This window comes from Charadrius vociferus, unplaced genomic scaffold (genome assembly GCF_000708025.1).
Source record: "Charadrius vociferus isolate BGI_N301 unplaced genomic scaffold, ASM70802v2 scaffold202, whole genome shotgun sequence".
Classification (NCBI taxonomy): Eukaryota; Metazoa; Chordata; class Aves; order Charadriiformes; family Charadriidae; genus Charadrius; species Charadrius vociferus.
Window position 1 is genome coordinate 2,040,989 of NW_009647242.1, and position 21,780 is coordinate 2,062,768.

General features: G+C 38.7%; 1 protein-coding gene across 1 annotated transcript in view; it reads left to right on the forward strand.

The window, feature by feature from the left end:
• PTPRM (protein tyrosine phosphatase, receptor type, M) overlaps positions 1–21,780 on the forward strand; it is a 379,063-nt gene that overhangs the window by 297,343 nt on the left and 59,940 nt on the right. The window contains exon 22 of the mRNA XM_009879983.1: positions 19,670–19,757. Within this exon, the coding sequence (XP_009878285.1) occupies positions 19,670–19,757 (88 nt within the window). The remainder of the gene's footprint in view (positions 1–19,669; positions 19,758–21,780) is intronic.

The window sequence follows — 21,780 nt, forward strand, 5'->3', positions numbered from 1 at the left end:
TCTTGTGGGACTACTGCTGTTCTTCAGCTGCTTGGCTCTGTGTCCATCTTATTAGTTAGCAGTTAGGTCACCCCAGGTCCTCAGCAAGTCATCTTAAGAGTTGAAGAGGACTTAGCCTGCCAAACAGCCATGAGAAGATGCAGGCATCTTGGTCAAGCAGAGACAAAGATGAGCAGGGCAACTGTGGGATAAAATTGTCCCCCAGGCCAAAGCCGATGGGAAGACTGGAGTACCCGTGGAAACAAAGCAGCCCAGGGGGTGGGCAGGAGGAAAAACAGGCTGGCTTGGGGGAACTTGGGACTTGCGAAATACTGTCACCTACTTATTTCAGAAATGACATGGCAGCATCAACCATGTAGAATTATTGGAGTTACTGGGTTTGTAGCTCAGTTCAGGGCTGATGCAAATTCATAATATTGACACTTTCCACAAGACAGAAACAGCAGACCGGAGTCACTTGCCACAAACCCACACACAGAAGCTGAAAGGTTTAAGTTTACAGCATGATTTGGAGTCAAAGGCAAGGAAGACCTTAAGCATGTGTTTAAGTCCAGTTGGTTTTAAAGGGATATAAAGGACTCTTCTAAAGTTGCTTTTAATATACATTCTTTCCTGTTTTACATTTTACCATTCACTTAAGTGGAAGCAACACCACGGACATCAGACACATAATAGTTTAGACATGGTGACAAAGTAGTCATGGTGGCAAAGCTTGAATATCTGTCCACTAAAACGGTCCAGTTTCTTCCCCTTAAGATCTTAAAAAGATTCATGACTGACAACGCTCTGCTTTGGTCTTTGGAAAAAATAGATAGCATGTGTTTATGTAAGGTTAAAATGCATCTACCAGCTGAGCTCAGTTATTACCCATCTAGTTTTAAGGTAATAAGTGCTTTAAATATATAACAGAGAAGTAGCTCTTACATCTACAAGAGGGTAGTCTGAGTCTTTAAGAGGCTCTCTCCACTCTTACACCACACACCAAAAGGAGACAAAAGAAGTGAGGACCTTCCTTGAGGCTCAGGAGCAGATGTAGCCGTGGCTGCCTTCTGCTGACAAAGGCAGCCTGCAGTAAAGGGGGTATAAGCTCTTTTTAGAGAAATTGTAGATTTTTGTCCTACCCAAAGAGTGGCCGGATTCCCTTCTGAATAGAATGCCTCCTAGTGCTTGCTCTGGGATGGTGGAAGCTTCCGTGCAGTGTGCTGTGCAGTACTGGTTCCTGAAGTAAGCATAAAGTTTTGGTGTGTGATTGGTCTGGGAGAAGGCAACAGCAGTATTTTGCCTTTGATGCTTAAGTACTTGGCTGTATCACAGAGCTTAGAGTTCTGACCTGGGAAAATGCTACCATTCTGATTATTTACAGTAAATACCTTCACAAGGGCAATCTCCGTGCTTTTCCTTACCAAGAATGATGACAAAGCAACAAAATTCCAGTATGACATTAACATTTAACAAATGTTAAAAAGGTAGGTCAGATCCTGTATCCTCTACGCAGGAGAGAACAGTAAAAACAGCCACCTCCAACCCCACGTGAATATTTAGGAAAGAAATGAGGTGACTTAAATAGATGGGGAAAAGCTTGTAGTGCAAAGCTCTTTTTAGATTTTCATGTCCTTCCAAGATTCTCTGAATCTAAGCATGGCTGTCAAGTTGAGACATATGCTTTTTAATCTTGAGAAAGACTGCATAAAACAGTTCTTCAGTCTTTTGTGATACCGGTATCGGTCTTCCAAGTGCTGTCAACCATTATTCATTGCCAGAACGATTTAGTGTATTGTTTGCTTGAAGAGTATTTCAGAACATTGTCTTCTGCAGTAGGCTGTGATATCAGCTGAGCTTTTGTTCACTTAGCCGTGATTTTTATCTGCGTCTGTTTCTATTTGTCACTGGTGTCTCTGGTCAAGTTGGACAAACAACTACAGTAAAACTCTGCATTTCACTTTGTAGTTTTGCTCATTCGCCCATTCATACTTCAACTCCGGCTTTTATGCTCTGTGTAATGCTGCTGTACACTGCTTCTGTAACATTGGCATAATAAACTATGTAAAGATTCTGAGTAAGGAAATCTTTAAAGTGGCACAGAGCCACTTTATCAGCTCCAGTACCAAGTCTCTACCTCATTTCCAGGATAGTGAAATATCACTCATTCCTGTCTGCTGTAATACCCCCTTAGGATATTCTGAGCTGTGCCAGAGATCAGTGTTACTTCTGCAATGCTAACCACAATTATTCATTATTCCTTACAATATAGGGTATCAGGAGCACCCACCAAAGCTAGTAAGCAGCATGTTTAAAGTGAACAAAAGGAAATATTTTTCAGACAGCACATAATTACATCGTGGAGCTCATTGCCTCAAGATGCTGTAAAGCCCAAATTATAAATGGGTTCCAAAATGGACTAGATGAATTCATTATTAAACACAATGGCTGTGTGCAGTCTCTGGCTGAGGAAGAGATTGCTCAGGAAAGCCATTGATTGCTAGAAGCTAAGAGGGTGTGCTGGGGAAAGATTCACTCTCTTCATACTTTTTTGTAAACATCTGCTACTAGTACTGTTGTCGGAAAAATAATGCGTTGTATGGACCTCTGGTTTGACCCAGTATGGCTGTTAACACACATAAAGAAGAAGAAAATAAATCAGTGCTTCTGTATACACAAAGCAAACAATGTGATGTGAAATGGTAATTTATTTTTTTTTTTACCTACTAGTAGTCAATTTTATAGAACTAACATCACTTCAGTTTATAAAGAACACAAAGAGCTCTTTAAGTTAGCTAGCACGCTCAGTGTTTTCTAGTTCTTTTACTTTAGTAGCTGTTCTCCTGGTCCACTGTCTTGCTGTTGGACTGTGAAGTGCGGGATGGTGATGCTGTAAAAGGAAAGAGAAAAAAAGAAATACAATTGTAAAATGTTTTTATTTAAAATGCATGTAGCTGCTATGCTAAAGCCTAATCCTTGAGCCTTTATTCTAAGCAGTGCCTTATTCTGCAAAAAACCTTCTTTACATTAATTAGGCCCTTTCAAGAGAATCCTGTTACTTACAGTACATAGAGGTAATGGAATTAAACTCCTAGTTTGGGGAATAAACCACTTCTCGCCTTTTGGAGAGCAAAAGGGGGACAGTTATATGAATTTTGAAATTGAACAGGTTGAGCTTCCAAACCATACCAAAGCATTTGCTTTGGTTTTGCACTGGGGAAAACATTTCCAATCTAAGCAAATTCGGTGTCTTGCTGCTTTGCTAGTAGTTTTATACACATTTCAGTTTTACTACTGACTTTTTAATTGTCTCTTCTTTTACAACATCACCAGCTTGAATTTTACGTTTTGATGGTTACATTGTGAATCAAGTCTATAGAACCGACAGTAGCTAGAACATACAAAAACGTTTGAATCCAAGGAAAATCACATAAATTGCTCATGCTTTTTATATGTTTAATTGTAGATCTGGTTAGAGATTGACATATTTTCCCTCCATTTGTCAGTTCTTTGCACAGCATTTGTGTTTATTTTACTGATATTTACTAAGCATATGTGTCTCTGGCACACAAAGCAAGCTAAAAAAGGCCATGCTATCTGCAGCATTTAGGGCTTCTGTAAAGTTTAAGTCTTTTGTGGATTGCTTTTTATTTCTTGTTACTGAGACTATGTGTTTGTTATTTTTTGGTGACATTTTTTCAAAACACTGTGATTCTGCCATCAATCGATTTCTAAACATGGCTGAGGTAGAAGGACAGCCGGGTTGGGAAACAAATATCTTTCCTGTTGACATAACTAGGAGTATGTTTTCATTTTGCTCAAGTATGCTACAGTGGGATTGACTTAAATATCTTATAAGGGATCAGGTTGGATCTTTTTAAAGTAGCCCTATTCCAAGGGACAAGAAACAAGTGAAACTACTAAACTTTTATCTACCTACACGCTGGAACAGAGGTCTTCTTGTGTTTAATATCTATACTCATTCCCCAGAAGCACTCCTTCTGACAGTGGGAAGCTTTCCCACAGATAAATCCTAAACCACGACACTTTTGCTACATCCCCTGCTAGATGTGGGGACCTCACTACTCCCCTGCTGACTCCCACAGGAGGGTAAGGTGCAACATTCATAGTCCCATAGCTATTCCAGGAGTATGTGAAAGCACGGAGATAGTGTGGAACAGTGATTCTGCCTTCAGTGAAGGTGATGCTGAGCAACACGTTAAGGTATGCCACAATTTTTATGCTTCCCTACCTCGTCCAGCCCAGACCTACCCTGCATCTCTCACCCAGGTTCTGCCATTGCCACGTCCTCCTCCTGAGTGCCGCAGGCAGGACAGGGCCGGGTTTCAGCTAGCAGCATTCTTCTTTCACACCCCCCCCCTCCCCGAAAAACGGTAGAGAAGGTGTGCTGCGGAAACAGCTGTGGGAAGGAGTTACGCAAGGGTAGTGACTCTGTGTCTCTGGGATCGAGGGAGGAAAATGTCACTTGTTCATGTGTCCTGTTTCCCCAGTTTTGCAGAATAGCAAGTGCCAGAGTCCCTGGAAACCTGACTGGCTAATCTAGAAGTTTAATAGTAACGTGATTTTTTTGGTGCCTTGAAAGATTTGAATGGTGCTACCCATATGACTGTTTAAGTGTGGAGGAGTAATGTGTTGGAGTGCTCAAGCTTAGTAGTGCAATAATATACAAAAGCAAAAAAAAAAATTGCTTTTTTCTCAATTTCCATGGAGAAAAGGGAAAAAATATGCAACAGAAAGTACTATTTTTAATGCCACTAATAGATACCACATTTTAAAAAGCTGAAAATGCATGTGCATAAAGCAATGAAGTACTCCATTCACCATTCAGTTCTGCCCACGCCTAGAAAATTTTCAGCATCTTCTAATGAAAAACAGAAAAGTTACCTTGGTTTATGCCAAAATTCAAGTTTGATCTGGTATCAGATCAAGTATTTGCATTTCAACTGATATGACAAGTTTAGATGCCAGCTATTATGACTGCAGTGAAGTTACCAAGAATGATAATGTCCAAATTCAGCTACCTAACATGAATAAAGCAAACCATAGTTTTGGGGTAAACTGTCTCAGATATACTTTTAAACATATTTTTATGGAACTAAGATTCAGCTTACAAGAGATTGGCTTAGGGCTGGGTAGGGAGCCAGAGTGGGACATGGGACCCAGCATGTTACATTGATGGATTTGCACTAAATCCAGGCAGTTTACAGCTACTAAATTTTTTCTCCTGGAGCCTTAAATGTTGTTAGCAGTGGGATATTAAAAGTGTTGGAGAAAACCAAAGTTTAAGGTTCAGTGACCCTGAATCAGTTTTACTGTCTTTTAGTATCATACTGTCTTTTACTAACTTGACTATTTTTACCATGCTAGTGTCCCAGAAGCCTATTTTGTTTTGGAAGACAACTTTTTTCTTTTAACTTATGTTAGGTAATTCCAGGATATTTCTAGTTTCGATGCAATTTGGGCTGAAACCTAATTTTAAAGAATACCATGTCCCATGTCCAGCAAATCGCTAGTGTTGGGAAGGTGTCCTAATCACTGAGCTGTCAGGTAAAATTTCAGTACCACAGTCTGCATTCAAATGACTCCTGTATCCAACATTAAAAGAAGTTGGGACATAGTATGCAATTCCAGGAGAAGTATCTGTTTCTGAGAGTTCTCAGTGGAAATCGGTGCTCCCCTACTCCCTCAAGATTAATACCAGTGACCCTAAGGGATTTTTCCAACCCATATCACAGAGTCACAGAATAGCTGAGGTTGGAAGAGCCCTCTGTAGGTCATCTGTTTCAACACCCCCTGCTCAAGCAGGGCCACCCAGAGCCAGTTGCCCAGGACCATGTCCAGAAAGCATTTGAATATCTCCAAAGATGGAGACTCTACAACCTCCCTGGGCAACCTGTGCTGGTGCCCAGTCATCCTCACAGGGAAAAACTGTTTCCTGATGTTCAGAGGGAACATCCTGTGCTTCAGGTTGTGCCCATTGCCTCTAGTCCTGTCACTGAGCACCACTGGAAAGAGCCTGGCTCTGTCCTCTTTCCACCCTCCCTTTGGGTATTTATAGATGTTGATAAGATCTCCTTGACTTTTCTCTGCTCGAAGCTGAGCAGTCCCAGCTTTCTCAGCCTTTCCTCGTAGGAGAGATGCTCCAATCCCTTCATCATCTTCCTGGCCCTTTGGTGAACTCTCTCCAGTATGACTATGTCTCTGTTGTAGTGGAGAGCCCAGAACTGGACCCTCCAGCTGTGGCCTCACCAGTGCTGAGCAGAGGGGAAGGATCACCTCCTTTGACCTGCTGGCAACACTCCTCCTAATGCAGCCCAGGATACCATTGGCATTCTTTCCTGCAAGAGCACATTGCTGGCTCAGCTTCATCCTGGTATCCACTAGGACCTCCAGGTCCTTTTCTACAAAGCTGTTTTCCAGCCAGTCAAACCAACAGCCTGTACTGATGCCCGGGGCTGTTTATCCGCAGGTACAGGACTTTGCAGTTCTCTCTGTTGAACTTCAAGAGGTTCCTGCCAGCCCATTTCTCCAGCCTTGTGAGGCCCCTCTGGATGGCAGCACAACCCTCTGGCACATCAGCCACTCCTCCCAATTTGGTGTTGCCACAAACTTCCTGAGAGTGCACTCTGCCCCATCATCCAGGTCATTAATGCATCTGTTAATCAAGATACGACCCAATAATGACCTCCCTAGCACCCCAGCTGTATAGTCCCTAGTATATGTCCTCCCTAGTACTTCAGCTGGAAGTCTAGTCCCCACTGAGCTCACGTCTCATAGCAGTAAGTCTTCCCCTGTTGTTTAAGTGGGTGTTTGTCTCAAAGTTGGAACTTCCACCAAGTGTCGGGGTGGGAATGCTTCAGTGCCAAACCCCTCTTGTCCATCTAGCTCACTCTTCATTGTTTTCTCTGGTGTCCTTGGTGGAATTCGGCGCATAGAGTCTAACAATACTTTTATTAATAAGAAATCTGATAAATATGGACTTTATTGGGTTATTTTAAGCAACTAGTAATTGGCTTAATGAGAGACAGATGCCTGGAATCTTTGTATTGTCTTGTAAGGGAAATATTTATATAGAGATTCAAATTTTTAAAAGTTTTGTTTTATGGAGGAATGCAGAGAATAAAGGCATCTGCTGCTATTCATCAGAGCTTTTATAATGTTGGCTTGCCTCAATTAATCTAGCTTGAGTGCAGTGTTCTAATGAAAGGAAATGTAGAATAAAAATGTAGAGCTGCAATGTATATAAATCTTGAAATGTCTTCGGAGAGCTGATAAATTGCTGTATTTTCCTCAGTTTATGCAAAAGAGAAAATGAAGAAGCAGATTGCAAAAAACAAAATTATACATCAAGTCGTTAAACCTCAGTCTTCATTACTGAAGAATTGTTTTGATACTCAGCAAGATCAGAATCTGAACATAAGAGTAGCTAGGTGACATGTTCACAAGGGTCCTGCACATCAGGAAAAAATCTACAGAATAATGTCATGGGTGTGATCTAAGTGCAGAACTTTGATTATTCCTTTTCTGTTCTTAAAACTGTGAACGTAAACAATATTTTGCTCTGTTTTATCTTCATGACTATCCCTTTATTTGTTTAAGCTTCTTACTTCATAATCCATTTGTGTTACATAGACTTGGTAACTTTGCAGTTAGCTCCCTTACTCCATAAACAACTCACCGTCATGTCCTCACCATATTGTCCTTCGGAAAAAAGAGTCTCCGGTCAAACAATTGTACTTTTCTTCCCTTTTCAGGGGGGGTGGGGTGGGGGAGGGGTGTTTTCTGTGAATATTACATTTGGCTTGTTAATTTGCTAAACTGTGCTCTTCCTTGTGTATAGCAGGTACAAAGCATTACCAAATTAGTGTAGAGAGAGACATCCTTGTATAACATCTGCCCTGTAAGTGGGCACTCATATTGCCATCTCCATCTTCATTCCTGGAGATTTGATTATTTCTGTTAGTTAGCCTAGTACTTATTTCTCCTGCAGAGTGTATTCCCTGAATGTATGCTGTGTGAGTGATAAATAAGTAGGAAGAAGGGACATTTGCACTGGGATATTCAGAGATCTCCACTGTGTTACACAAGGTCAATACAAGTTTAGACGACTTCTTAAAGCTCTCTGAAAGTTTCTTTCTCAGCCATCAGTAATATACTAGCTGATTACATGGAAATAGAATTGGACAATCCAAATGTCCATTGGGAAGCTCCTGTGGATACATGCCATGGTGAAACTGTCACTTGTATATGGTACGCTTGTACTTTTGCATTGACAAAATACTAGTACTGTATATCTGATGTTAGCTTAATGGTGCAGAAGTGGTCCTGAAGTGACAGTCTTTAGGGACAGCAACCTCTTTTGCCCCTCCCTCATTGTTAAACCAGAGTACTTTCACTTCACTTTATCCATTAGCTGAGTCTGGGTCATTTGGGTAGCCTGTGATCCCATGTATTATATATTTGAATTGTCTGGTTTTAAGCCTAGTTGATAAACTGCTGCAGGGATACCTCTCTTGGAATTAGAAAGTGCTGCATATACATTTCAAACATCAAAATAGGACAATTCAGGTTGGTGAGCTGCTGCTATTCATTAGTGTGCCTAACCAGACACTCTTCATTTTAACAAGTAGTCTTGGGGCTGTATTGAAGCGCTGTCTGTCAGTATGCAGTGAGCGTGCTAAAAATGATTAGGTTAACAGTTGACAGCAACGCTTGTCATCATTGTCAATCCCATTACTACCGCTACTATTTTTATGCTGATTATCTTTATATGCTCTTAAATACTCTGTGTTATTCTTTCAATAGTTTCTCAGAGAGCTGTGGAATCGTCTAAAGCCAACAGCATTTTTTTTCAGTTTTTACCCACCCACTCCTTTCCAGTAAGTGTGTAGTTGTCCAAAGGGAAGATGATTGGCAGGGAACAATCACAGAGTGAGCGCCTGCAGAGGGATATCTGGGAAACGGAAACATAATGTTAAAAAGCTGGAGCCAGGAATTTTCAAGAGTGAAGTGGCAGGAGGTGCCGTCGCTGCAGCTCTGCTGTGACCCGTTACTGCTCTCCCCTGAGCAGAACAGTGTAGCAAACGATAGGCACGGGGAGTGGATGCCAGCCAGGAAAAGTGGGAAGTAGACACGTAGCTTTAGATAGAAGGAGATCTTTTTCTTTAGCACAAGGAAAATGCTGGGCTAAAAGTCAAGCCTAGAGGAATGAATGGTTGTCTTTATATACACTAGCAAATAGCCTATTTGCAAACAAGCAAAGCAGACATTGAGGCACCAAAGTTTCCTGTGAAGATCAAAAAATGTAATGAACCAGCACAATGAAGTGCTATCCTTTTTTTGAAAGGGCATTGCAAGTAGACCCTTATCTATTTTAGCCTACCCTACTACTCTTGCTTCCCTTGAAAAGTACTATCTTATCCACTGGCAAAAAAAGCAGTGTGCAAAATATTTGTGTTCCACCTGTGCACACCAGTGTACTCTGGCTTTTATCTTGTTGTTTAATACAATGTCAGTGTCGCCCTGTAGCAGAATTAAAATCTTATTATGTGAGCTTTGTTTCTTTCTTATCTTCTATCCAAACTATATTAACTAGAGCGGCCTAGATAGACTCACAAAAACCCTTGAGGCTCACTTAGTGAGCAAAATCTGAGGGGTGCTTTATCACTTCTGAAAGGTTAGATCAGTTGTGTGTACATTACAACTTGGATGAAGATAGGAGGGGTTTTGTTCACTTTTCAAATTCAACATTTGTTTGCTTTTGTTTCGTTTCTCCACATGCTGTTTTCTGTTGCTTCAGGGAATTTTGTTACGTTCAAGGCTTTTCCAGATTGCACGGCTCTAAATCAGAAACAGCTTGTCTTTACAGGGGATTTGAAGATGTTATCACGTTTTCTGTGCTCGGGTCAGCTGATAATTTAAAGAGTCAGACAGTTCTTGTGAATTCTAAGCTCAGCACACTGTCTCAATTACAATGATTTATTCAGATAAAATCAGGCAAAAATATTACTGGATTAGCTAGAACTGTGTCAGAAGTCACCTTTCTTATCAGCGTATGCGTCCACTAGTTCAGTGTTGATCACCTCTTATTAGAAATAATCTTCAGCAAGCAGATGACAGAAGTGCACGGTTATTAAATAAATAGTACCTCTTCAAATAATATAGTTGCTCAAGGAGTAGTGTCCTGGCCTACAGTGTCAATCAAGTCATGGAAGGTATTTTGCCGTGGAAAATAAGTATTATCCACTTACTTCAGAGAGTTTGTTGGAATCCTTAAGCTTTGTTTTTTGCCTTACATAGCATACTTAGGCAATGAGTGGAGTAGCTCTCATCAATCACTACATAAAACATGAGTGAACAGAAAGTTATAAGGACTACAACGCAAAGCTTACTAATTCAATTAAATGCACACAATTGTTTTTCTTCTGATGACCAAAAATATGTTTGTGTCTTCTCTCTCTTTTTTCTCTCTTTCTCTGTATTTTTCATTTTCCTTTTTTATTTTTTTTTTCCTTTCGTGTTATATTTTAAACCAATTGCAAACTCTTCTCTTTACTATAGGAAGAAAAAATACTGTAGTTCTTGCCTGCTTTTTTGATGGCACATTGTATCTTTATGCTCTGCTTTAATAACATTTCATTAGCTCTTTGAAACCATTCCCTGGAGCAAGCTTTTATTATTTGTAAAGTAAATCAAATATCATAGTGCTAATCTTTTGGAGGAAAAATGAGCTAGACTCAGAAGAAATATTTAAATCTTCTATTAGTTTTTGAATTAAAATTTAAAGTGCACAAAAAGATCCAAAATAATATTCTCAAAGCTCTAAGGTACCTAAAAACACTTTGTAGAATCCACCTGCCTGCTAACATTCTGAGTTCAACAGAGAAAATCTAGGAGTGATGTACTTCTGAATTCTAAGTAGTATTGTGGAAGGAATGTTTTGCTTGGCAGAAAGGTTTCTTGATCAAAAATTGTAAACAAAAAACAAAAAGAGACAAACCCGCAGTTTTCCAAATTCTAATAGAGTAGCAATGCACAGGCATACAGGTATCCTTATGTAAATTTAAGCGACTCCAAACAGAGGGAAAGGAAATGAGAAGCAGAGTTGCAGCCAAGAGGAAAGAGGAATCGGAGAAAACCACTGCTAGGATGTAATTTCCTTTCTTTTGCAAAGCTTACTCAACGGGAAGTCTCAAGGAGTTTTAGCAAATAGCGCAGATCTGTGATGCAAAAAAATCAAAGCCTGTGGCACCATTAACAGCAATGTGGCAACTTGCTCAGTGTGGAAGTTGTAGGCGTCTGTCATTGTGGCCACTTGTAAAACAACTGCAACAAAACAGCACCAGAAGTTAGCACTGTGACATTGGAACCAGGAGTGATTACGCTGATAATTTGGCAGCCAATAGCTACTTTGGATACCTTATCTTCTAATACAGGAGTGAGGCAAGTTTTCAAAGATGCGGGCCAAAGAGGCACATTATCATCATCATCATCAATAATAATAGCGATAACAACAACAAAAAAAAATAATAATGATAATGATGTGTTGTTAACTTATCTGAATTAAGTCATAGTTAGATGGTTGTAATGGTACTTTGGATACTTGCATCAGCTCAGAGTTGATGTCTCTGCCTTCACCCAATATCTTAAGATACATCTCCTTTTTGGCCTCATTCAAACCACGTCATAGTGATCACGTGAAGTATTTTCCTTCTGTCCAAGTCATTTGAGGTATTTACATGTTACCCTTCTGAAGACGGTATAAAAAAGTCAACTTAGAATTTATCTTAAAACCCTTATCCACATATTCAGTGCACTGTGTGTAATCTTGAGTCCTGCCCCTTTTGCATAAATACCTGTGTCTTAGTAACTAGGAATTCTTATTAAGAAGTAAATAACAATGCACCGTTTTTTACTCATGTAGTGTGCAATTAACACGTGTAATTACATCGTTTGGAACAACATAGGGATGAAGCAGGGAGATAACAGAGGTACTGAATAATGAAGTGGATAATTTTGTTCACAAAAGGATGGATAGTGCCTATGTGATCATCAATGTCTGTATTTCCCAAAAAGAGATTTCCTGTCAAAGCACAGAAGTATTTGGTATTCAGTGTAGCCTGTGTTCTTTCACTTTGTGTGTACAGACATTACAGTCATGCGTGTTGCTCAAGTTCACTATCTTCTTGAGAGTGTACAAGGTATGATAGTTGTGAGCAAAACTTTAATTACATATTGTGTTAAAAGAGAGTGGGTGAGGAATAGGGAGATATGACAGTCCCACAGGCTTTACATGAAAACTATTTGTTAAATCCTCCAAAAGTAGGAAATATATTTTCATGAGAGGAAATAAGCACTGCTTGAGACCAACTTTAATTTTTTTCACACCCAAGTTGAAAATAATATACCCTGCACATCAGTTACAGTGCAAGTGTGCATATTGTACCCAGAGAGTCCTTCCTATAAAAAAAGGATCATAAAATCCCATCAACATACTATATTTTTCTGCTGGAGATAAATCAGGAAGATTAATGAGGTTAAGTTATTGCTATCTAGTATGCCAGGGACTAAGTTTCTAAATTAGAATTTTAATTGTATATTCTATTGCAGTCGTCTTGCTAATTCACATTTCATCGTATTTCTAAAATCTTTCCTTATACGGAAGTCTTAAAGAATTTTAAAGGAATGAAAGTAATGGAGTTTTTAAAACTTAAGTAGGTAAAATGGAAATGGCTCTGAAAGCCTATTGAAACTAGGTTATCTAAATAATTTTTAGACCACTCTGCAGAATCTATAAAGAAAAAAAACCTGCTGTTGAATTGTACAAGTGAACTTCAGGTATGGCAGCGTTAGATAGCAAGATAAGAAATAACATCAATAGATCTCATAAATAGGTTGGTTTAAAAAAATATACAGAACGTGATTCTTTGTTAGTTACTATAGAAGTATGCCAGGACACTCTCTTTTGCAGTACTGTCATGATTTAAGACCAAATGACAGTTGGTCACTGGAGACTAAATGTACTCTGCTACCAAAATCTTTCAATCACAGATATATCCACTTTTACAAATTGCATGACTTCCCCGTTCCACAGGAGAGGACACAGTCCAGGAGAAAAGTTGGGTGGGTCTGTGCGGTGGTTCCAGCCATGCCATGTGTTCTCCTGCAGTGTCTCTCAGAGGACCTCCTCCCTTGTCCTCTAGGTCCTCTCCCCGAGCAACCCAGGACACTGTCAGGTATAGGAATGGGCAGCAAAGAATACCTAAGTCTTGTTTATCTTGTTCAAATGCATTTGGTGCCTAAAATCTAGCTTTCACCGTGTCCGACACTCAAGATCTGCTATTCCTGAAGGTGTTCATCACCTTCACAACTCTCACAGTGACTGCCAAGTCACTTTCACTTAAGTTACTTCTGTAGTCTTATAACTGAGCTACTCCCTTATCCTATAGTGTTAACTAAATTTCATGTGCATGTGCTAACGCTGTTGTCAACTCGAGCTAACTCGTGCTAACTGCTACAAGTATCTGTGTCATTAAAGATACCATGCCAGAGCAGTTCAATCATTTTAATAGGTTTTCATTATGCAGCTCTAGCTTGACTAAACTGGGCAGCTCTCCAGGGACCACCAAAGCCTGGGACTTTCAAAATACAAATGTATTAGAAAATACACTAATTGAAAGCGTCTTGCCACTGAAAAATGAGCACAGCAATACAATGATAGAATTAGTACCAGATTTTGTCTTACCATGTGGTTTTAGTCCTTTTTTTTTTTTTGAAATCTGAATGTTAAGTCATGCTAGTTAGTCCGTGGGGGAGGTAACCGTTCCCCTTCCATTTCAACATTTACCGTAGGCAGCGACTATGATGTTTAGTGTCTCAAAAGACCAGAAGAACTTTTGCTTTCTTAGTCTTCTTCTTGTGGGTAATGTAGACTAATCTAAATGCATCTGAGAAGGAAAAGACGCTGTTTCCTACCTCTGCCTATGCAAGACTTTATGAATGGATGGTTCCTTTTTTTTTTTTAACATCAGTTCACAATGGCACAGCTACATAAAGGAGCATCAGGAACAATATTAGAGAGTTGCTGTATGTTGGTCTATAGCTGTGTATCTGCTTTTAGCTGATCTGTGCCTTTTATCTCACACTTAGAAAACTTTATGTAAACTATCAGCCTAATTTTTCAAAAAAATTCCAAACAGAATGAGGGAGTTTTGGCGATAACATCAATATATTCTATTTGCAACTGTCTTTATCTTTTTTTTTTCTTCCATGTTCAGACCTAGATTATAGTAACACACTGGTAAGTGCTTTATAACTGCTGAAGGCAGTTTACATTGATTAGATAGATTTTCACATTGGCTCTTGCAACAGACAGTTTTCAAGGGCAGGCGTAGTAAAATGTTTTTTAAATGTTTTTTAAAATTCCCCCACCCGAAAACTGGACATAATTCTCAGTGATTGAAGCTGACAGAGAAGAACAAACTGATGGTGAATATATTCTCTAGTGGCACGCTGTCATTCACAAATGCTTTCAGTGACCAAAGCAATGATTGAAGTATGAAGAGCTGCTTGCATACAGTGGATTGCCATCTGTGAAATCTTTTACCACTGCTCACAAACACTTGGGGTGATCTATTACTTGCAGGTGATGCATTTCCAATGATAAAATCTTTCCTCAAAGTGACTAGAAGATTAAAAATGTTGTTTCATAGCTTGGACCTCTCTGCAGATTTCTTTAACGTAACTGTCAATGACTCTTCCTTCTTAATTCCTTAACAATCTAAATACTCAGTTATCAACAAACTGAATGTGATTATTTCAATTTTCTGTTTAAAAAAGGAGTTAATGTTGTTAAGTAACAGAAACATCCTCACATGCCAGATATTTTGCAGATTCTGAATACTGACAAAGCATTGAACTGACAGATTTACTATACTCATATATCTTGGACTGTTCATTAAATGAGTCTGAAGATCCTTGTCCTCCAAACATTTGTGGACTTGCTAAAAATAAAATGTATTTGCTAGGGTTTGTAAATACAAAGAGAAGTCTAATGCAACACTAGGGTCTTAACTCAGAGTTTAAAGGATGTATAGTTTTCCATCTGTAATCTCCACATATCAAGTGGACACAGCAGTAGTAAAGGGTGGTATATTTAGGTAAAACTAGTGATGTGTCTTCACTGTCCAATTCAGGGCATTTTAGGCATCTAACTTAGCTGCAACTCAAAGGACCTGTGATAGAAATGTAATTTTTTTCTATAGCTAATTGAGTTTAGAGAAGGACCTCCATTAGAACCACTGTTAGTTGTCCAGTCTGACCTCAAGTAGACAGTGTGTGTAACTCTCTGTATATAGCGTAAAAACAAATCCAGAGGCATTTATAACTGAATAGGTCAAATTACTCATTTTGCAAAAGTACATCTTAATCTGGTTATCTAGAAATAGCAGTGGAAAAATGGATGTTATCAGTGGACAAACTTAGGGTCAATTGAGAAGGTCAGACATCATAAAGAGTCATTTAAAAACAAATCCACAAATCAAACTTAAGATTGTTATACAGTGGAATATGCATTTCTTTGTACCTGTGAATAACATTCTTGCGTATTAAGTAGGCAGAGCAAGATTTATGATGTCCTTAACTTCTCATTTCTTTGCTTGTAAGAGCTTGCATTTGTAAATGACATCGTAGGAGACTACACTGTTGTCACCTAGCAACTATGAAGTATTTTTTTAAAAAGTTGCTGCTTGGCTTTGGATTTATAATAAAAATAGTAATTCCACTCAACTCTTCACATTTGGAGATCTTAAAGTGCTTACAAAGATAAATTTTTTTTACTATCCTTAATTTGAAGCACGAAAATCTAGGATGGAAGGTGAGTTGCCAAAAATGACAATCAACATAGCTACAAATTATATACTGAAGATCTCACCCTAGTCACCACATTCCAGCCTCTTCAAACTGTACTTTTATGTAGGTCCTTTCCAATATTTTCTGGTCTTATGAATTTTAAATGAGGAAAGGGAATAATTTAAAAAAAATCTGTATTTGCAATGATTATCTTCCCCTCTCGTTTGAGATATTGCAGTTATTTTCTAGTCTGAGGGTCACAGTGAATTAGCCCTTGGCAAATATTTAATTTTTAATGGAAACCAGTGCAGCACTGAGTTAAAGCAAGCAAAAGCTTCACATTCATCATAAGATGATCCCGCTGCTGCATCACTGACCAGTTCTCATCTTGCATGTGCAGCGGTTCTGTATAATTCAGGGTTTTTCAGAAACTGTTTTATCCCGAGTATTGAAATATTTTCTAATAACAGAATGACAGTTGTCATTGCGTACTGAAATGTCTGCTGTAACAACAGCTGGCTTGAAGTGTTTCATTTTTCAAGTAGATCATGGAGGCTGGGTAGCCAGTGCTTTGTGTGATTTGAGTAAAAGAAATACTTATTTTAAATGATTTGAGAAATGTCCTACACTCATTTTCAGTTCTCCATTGCCCTTGCCAGACATTTGGTGGAATGGAGTTGTTTGGGGTCATATTTCTTCCTAATAGTCCACATTTTTAAGAAACTGTTAAGGATGAATTATAATGAATAGCCACTAAGATAATGTGTGGGCTGCTGTGCAGCAGTCTCCCTGGAGAGTGATATGTCGGGAAAGACATTAAAAAAATTTCTGTAATGAAACATATATTTCTTACAAGTAAGGAAGGATCTTGACAGATCATCTGTTATGAGGTATCTGCTCTGTTCCTTACTTGGGGGACAAATGGGATTTCTCCTTATAATTCATTGTGGATTATCGTTCTGTTGCGGTTTGTGTAATGGCAGCACATGGGGAATTTAGGAAATGACACTCCAGCTGTCTTTTACAATAACTGTTTCTTTTTATGCTTTTGAACTGTAATACCTCTTCCTTCAAATTATCTCTTCTGTACACTTCTCACTGAAATAGCTGTGTGTATCCCAAAGTGAATTAAAAAGAAAAATGGTTCTACATAAATTACGTCTATTTTCCCTATGAAATAGGTTTTATTTCATTTACTAATTTATTGATAAAAAAAGAAAGAAAAGTACATGTATGGAGTTCTTTTTCTAGAATACATTTTTAATAAAGAAAGTGAAGTCAATATGCAGTAGCCAGAAATGTAAATCTGTCTCCTGTTTTTTGTTATTGTGCGAGGTTTGATATATATGTATTCTAAAGAATGGAATTATCTATGTTGCAGATATATTACTAGGAGGTATTTTATCTGTAAGGCTCATTAAGCTTATCATTGTTGACAGAAGTTCCAAACAGGTGGGAGAGATTGAACCCGTACATTAGCAGATGAGAAGCAGACGAGCTGCCCAAACGAGTACATTGCCTATTGTGTATCTTCCCTGAATTCAATGCTGTGCAATTCTTTCCCACTTGTCTCCAGAGATCTGCTTTAATCAATTGGTTTAAAGCAATTTTGTGAAAGTTCATTAGTGGGACAGGGAGAAGCGAGAAGTCCCTGGGAGTATATTTGGGCCTCCATATTTCAAGGTATAGGCTTGGAAGCTGTATCAGCAGGACTCTCTCTGTAACAGCACATGTAATGCGTAGTGAATTACACCCAAACCCACCCGCTGGGAGGTGTCTCGTGGATCAATTCTGTAAACTAGTCTCAGAAGGACTGTAAGAAAACTAGAATTCTCTATAGTCTGTCTATCTGCCTGAAACACAAAATCCTGAGGAAGATACCAGGTCAAGTTTTAGAACGGATGAATGATTAGTTTTTTCTGCCTTCGGAGCTTTGTTGCTGAACATTTCCATCTCTATTTTGCCTTTAACTGTGTTTAATTGTTCATCATCCAGTGTTGTCTAAGAGTAAGTGAACTTTGCAAGAAATTGAGACATAGGTCTTTGTCCATGGAGAGCAATTCCTCATGCAGTTTGGTATGGCTTATTACAAAAGTATTTTCCATCCAGCCTGAGTTGAGAGTGCTCTGGAGTGGGAGAGCTCGCTTGCTTTTGATGCCCTTGGCGCCTTGTGGGCAAACGGCCACAAAGCTGTAAAACGTTTTAGGATTTACAGGGATCTACTTTTCTATCCTGGTAGGAATCTGCATTTCTCAGAGCTGTACCCAATGGTGATACGCCATGATTAAGGAGAAACTTTTTTATGTAATTTTTCTCACTATCGTTTTAAGCGTTTCAGTTTGCAAACCTTTAAAAATTTTCTAAGGAAGCATGGAGACATGAAGGACAAACAAACTGAAGCCTTTTGACAAGGCTTCTGTTTTTCTTAAGTTATTATTTACAAACCTTTTAAACATAACGCATGCATTCCCAGGAGTTTCCATATCATAAATTGGAAACCAGCACTCTAGTGAACTTATTAAAAGAAAATTCATTTTAGACACTGAATGCCCCTGCCCTGTGTTCCATTGACTTCAGCAAGTGATCAAGGGTTTATTTTGACTTTTATGGTTTTTACTAATGGAAATCATTGAGATTTGAACAACAATGCATTTCAAGTGTGAGGACAAAGGACACTAATGGTAGTCCATTTAATAGGCATTATCTATTTTAAACCACTCAGAATGTGTTGAGGTCTTGCCAGAGAGATACAGACTTCCGAAGGTTTTCCCTGTTTAGTTTGGGCCATTTTTGGGTTCTGTTACCAGAAAAGTAAATCATGTACCTTCATGTCCCTCTTGAATAAAAAGGTTTAATCTACTGATCATTCTAGTAAAAATATCAAAACATGAGGTAAGACTGGCCATCCTCCTGATAGAATTCCACTGGTTTGTTTGGCAACTAAATATTTTTAGCACAAGATTAATATTCCAATAGGAAATGATAAAATGCATCTGCATTATATGACTTACAGATACAGTGGATAAATTAAGAAATTGTGTAAATGCTCTTTTAGACCACAAAATGCACAGGATGGACAAGACATAACAACTCGCTTGCTGCCCTTTTGGCAGCTTGTGTGGTTTATTAATGGAAATATATATTTTAAGCACCTTCAACTTTCTTATGTACATTAAATTTATTAACTACAGCAGAGGTTGGGTGAATATTAGATTGTATCTTTCATAAAATCACATTATTTTTATTCTCTGACAAAATAATCATCTTGGTGGTATCAAAAATTTTGTTTAAAAAAAAGACACATACACATTAGCTGAATCTTGATCTTTTTAAATGCCTATATATGTTTAGATCCATGAGGTCATCTGCCAAGAAGTAAGTGAAACTTGTGGATATGTCAAAAATAAAACGTGCTAGCACAGTGTGTAATTCTGCACTCAAATACGGGAGCAACTCCAGCATTGATGGTGAAGCTCCTTCCGCTTCATGTGTGTGTATGAGAACTACGCGGAGAATCTGGATAGCAGAAATGAAGGACTCAGTGTTGCACGCGTGCAACTTTGAAAAGGTTTAATAGCACTTCACATGTAAATAATTCTTCTTGCTTTTATACAAATAATCTCATGTCAAATTTAGGTAACATCTGGAGCTATGCATAAACACCATTTAAACAGGAGACTCATCTTTTTGCTTAATGGAAGAATTGGGTAAATGACACTTTAACAATACCCGCAAGTACTGTTTGCCTTTCTCCTTGATTTATCCATAATATAACTGTTGCTGCGTGGTTTTCTTAATGTCACTTTCTTTCCTTTTTTAGAGTTTCTTTGAAGGACAGTCTGCACCGTGGGATTCAGCTAAGAAAGATGAGAACAGAATGAAAAATAGATATGGGAATATCATTGCATGTAAGTGTTGACAACATAATTGTGCACTGTGTTAACTTCCCTTCAGAACTGGATAAAAATGACCACCAGCGTCGTGCTTACATCAGACTTATATTCCTCATCTCTAATTAAGAAGATAAAAGTGAGGGAATATGTTAATTTTCTTTTTTTTTTTGAGAAAACTGTCAGATTTAATGCATTTTCTCAACTAGCCTCTTGTATACCTTCCATCCTGTGATCAATGTTTGGCTAATGGAGAATGACACCTTTAACCGATACTTGGCTCTAACATCTCCTAAACTGCTCCTGGCAGCTTACTGAAAGAGTACCCGTGATCGCATCCATACCTTGATATTGGGTTTTGGATATTGTAGGAGTGGACAATACTGCTGCTATTAAATATTCCTTAATAACAGTGACAGGTATCCCTCTTAATGCTAGACAGACTCCAAAGAAAAGAACAGAATCTGTATGTTTTACTTAAAAATACCAAGCTTGATAAAAATTAGATATACTAATAATCAAATAACTTGAGGAGATGATAGCATGCTTTGGTGGATGACTCCTAAATCTGGCATTATGAGATTGCAAAACGTTGTGGAAAAAGAAGCTGCACATGAACCTGGGGAAGAAAATATATCAATTTTGGTGAAATTATATTATTATTTACACACTGGTGGTGTTGCACTTAAAGGTTGAGTTCCCAGTATGTATGTAGGTGATGATCCCTACCCTGATTGTTCCTTCACAAGCTTAAGATCGGAAGTGTTTGTGTTTCTACCAGCCAGACAGGTAATGATGAAGCAGGTAGAAGCAGAGAAATAAGCAGCAGTCACAGCATGTCAGAAGTTTTGTAAGCACGAAAGTGAACGATGGCCTTTAAGGAGGGATCATTTAATGATACTGCTGGAGTTTAGAAATCATGTATAAACCTAGGTACATGGCACAGCATAGAAGAATAAACACTGCTGATTGTCGGAACATTTGGAGGACCCGTGGAAGGAGTACGTAGCGCGCATTTACACTGCCTAACTTCAGCACCTGGTCTACCTGCTCATCCAGGCACAGATCTACCTGGGTTTTCCTCCTCAGTGAACCATGTGGACATAACAGAGGGAAGGACAGCTCTTCTAGAGAAATGTTTCAGAAATAGAGCCCATTTGAATGCTTCTGAACCACCACCTCAGGAGGTCCTCTCTGCAGTGCTTGCGCAGTGAGTTTAGAGAGACCAACTCCTAACTTAGTGACCTACATTAGATGGTATGAATAGGACGTGATATCACTGTGGCCCAGTGGGGATGAGACACTCTACAAAGAGAAAAGAGCTCTGCAACTTGCTGCAGAAGGAGGAGGAGAACCTATAGGAAATGCTTTTGGAGGCAGAGGCAAGTTAAGCCAGAGATGATATCTGCCACATCATTTTGAATGGACATGATAATATTACTGTGTATTTTGGATGTATACTGTGCTAGTTACTGAAAAAGAATGTGAAATCTTCTAGCGAAATGTGAATTACGTGGTGGGCTGGAGCATATGCAGAAGGAGATAAGTTAGCTAGATGTGGCTTTGCTTGTTTCCCTCCAAGCAATCTTTAATGTGTAACAAACTTGTTATTTTGTGAGGATGTAGCAGTACATTAGATGACTATTATCATTTAAGTAAAAATACTGAAGGCAAAAATGAGAATACCAAAAAATGTTATGTTTATCCTTCCTTTGTGAAATTTTATTTCCAGTCCAAGCCTATGACAACAGATCTTCTCTTCTAGTCAGGTTTAGTCTTGTCAGTCCCCTATTTAATGTCACGTTAGCCATCGCCTTACACTTTGACACCCTTTGGTTGAAGAAAAGAGAAGACTACTAGTGCTATATGTCTGAGGTAATGAAGTGATGAGTAGCCAAGGGAAAACAAGTAAAAGATATTAGATACACAAATCAGTGGCAATTACAAGTGATACTGAAGGCTTTCTGAGAGGGCAAATATAACTCAGATCATTAGATCTCAATTCGCTTTTAATGTCCTGAGTATTTAGCGGAGGGAAAGA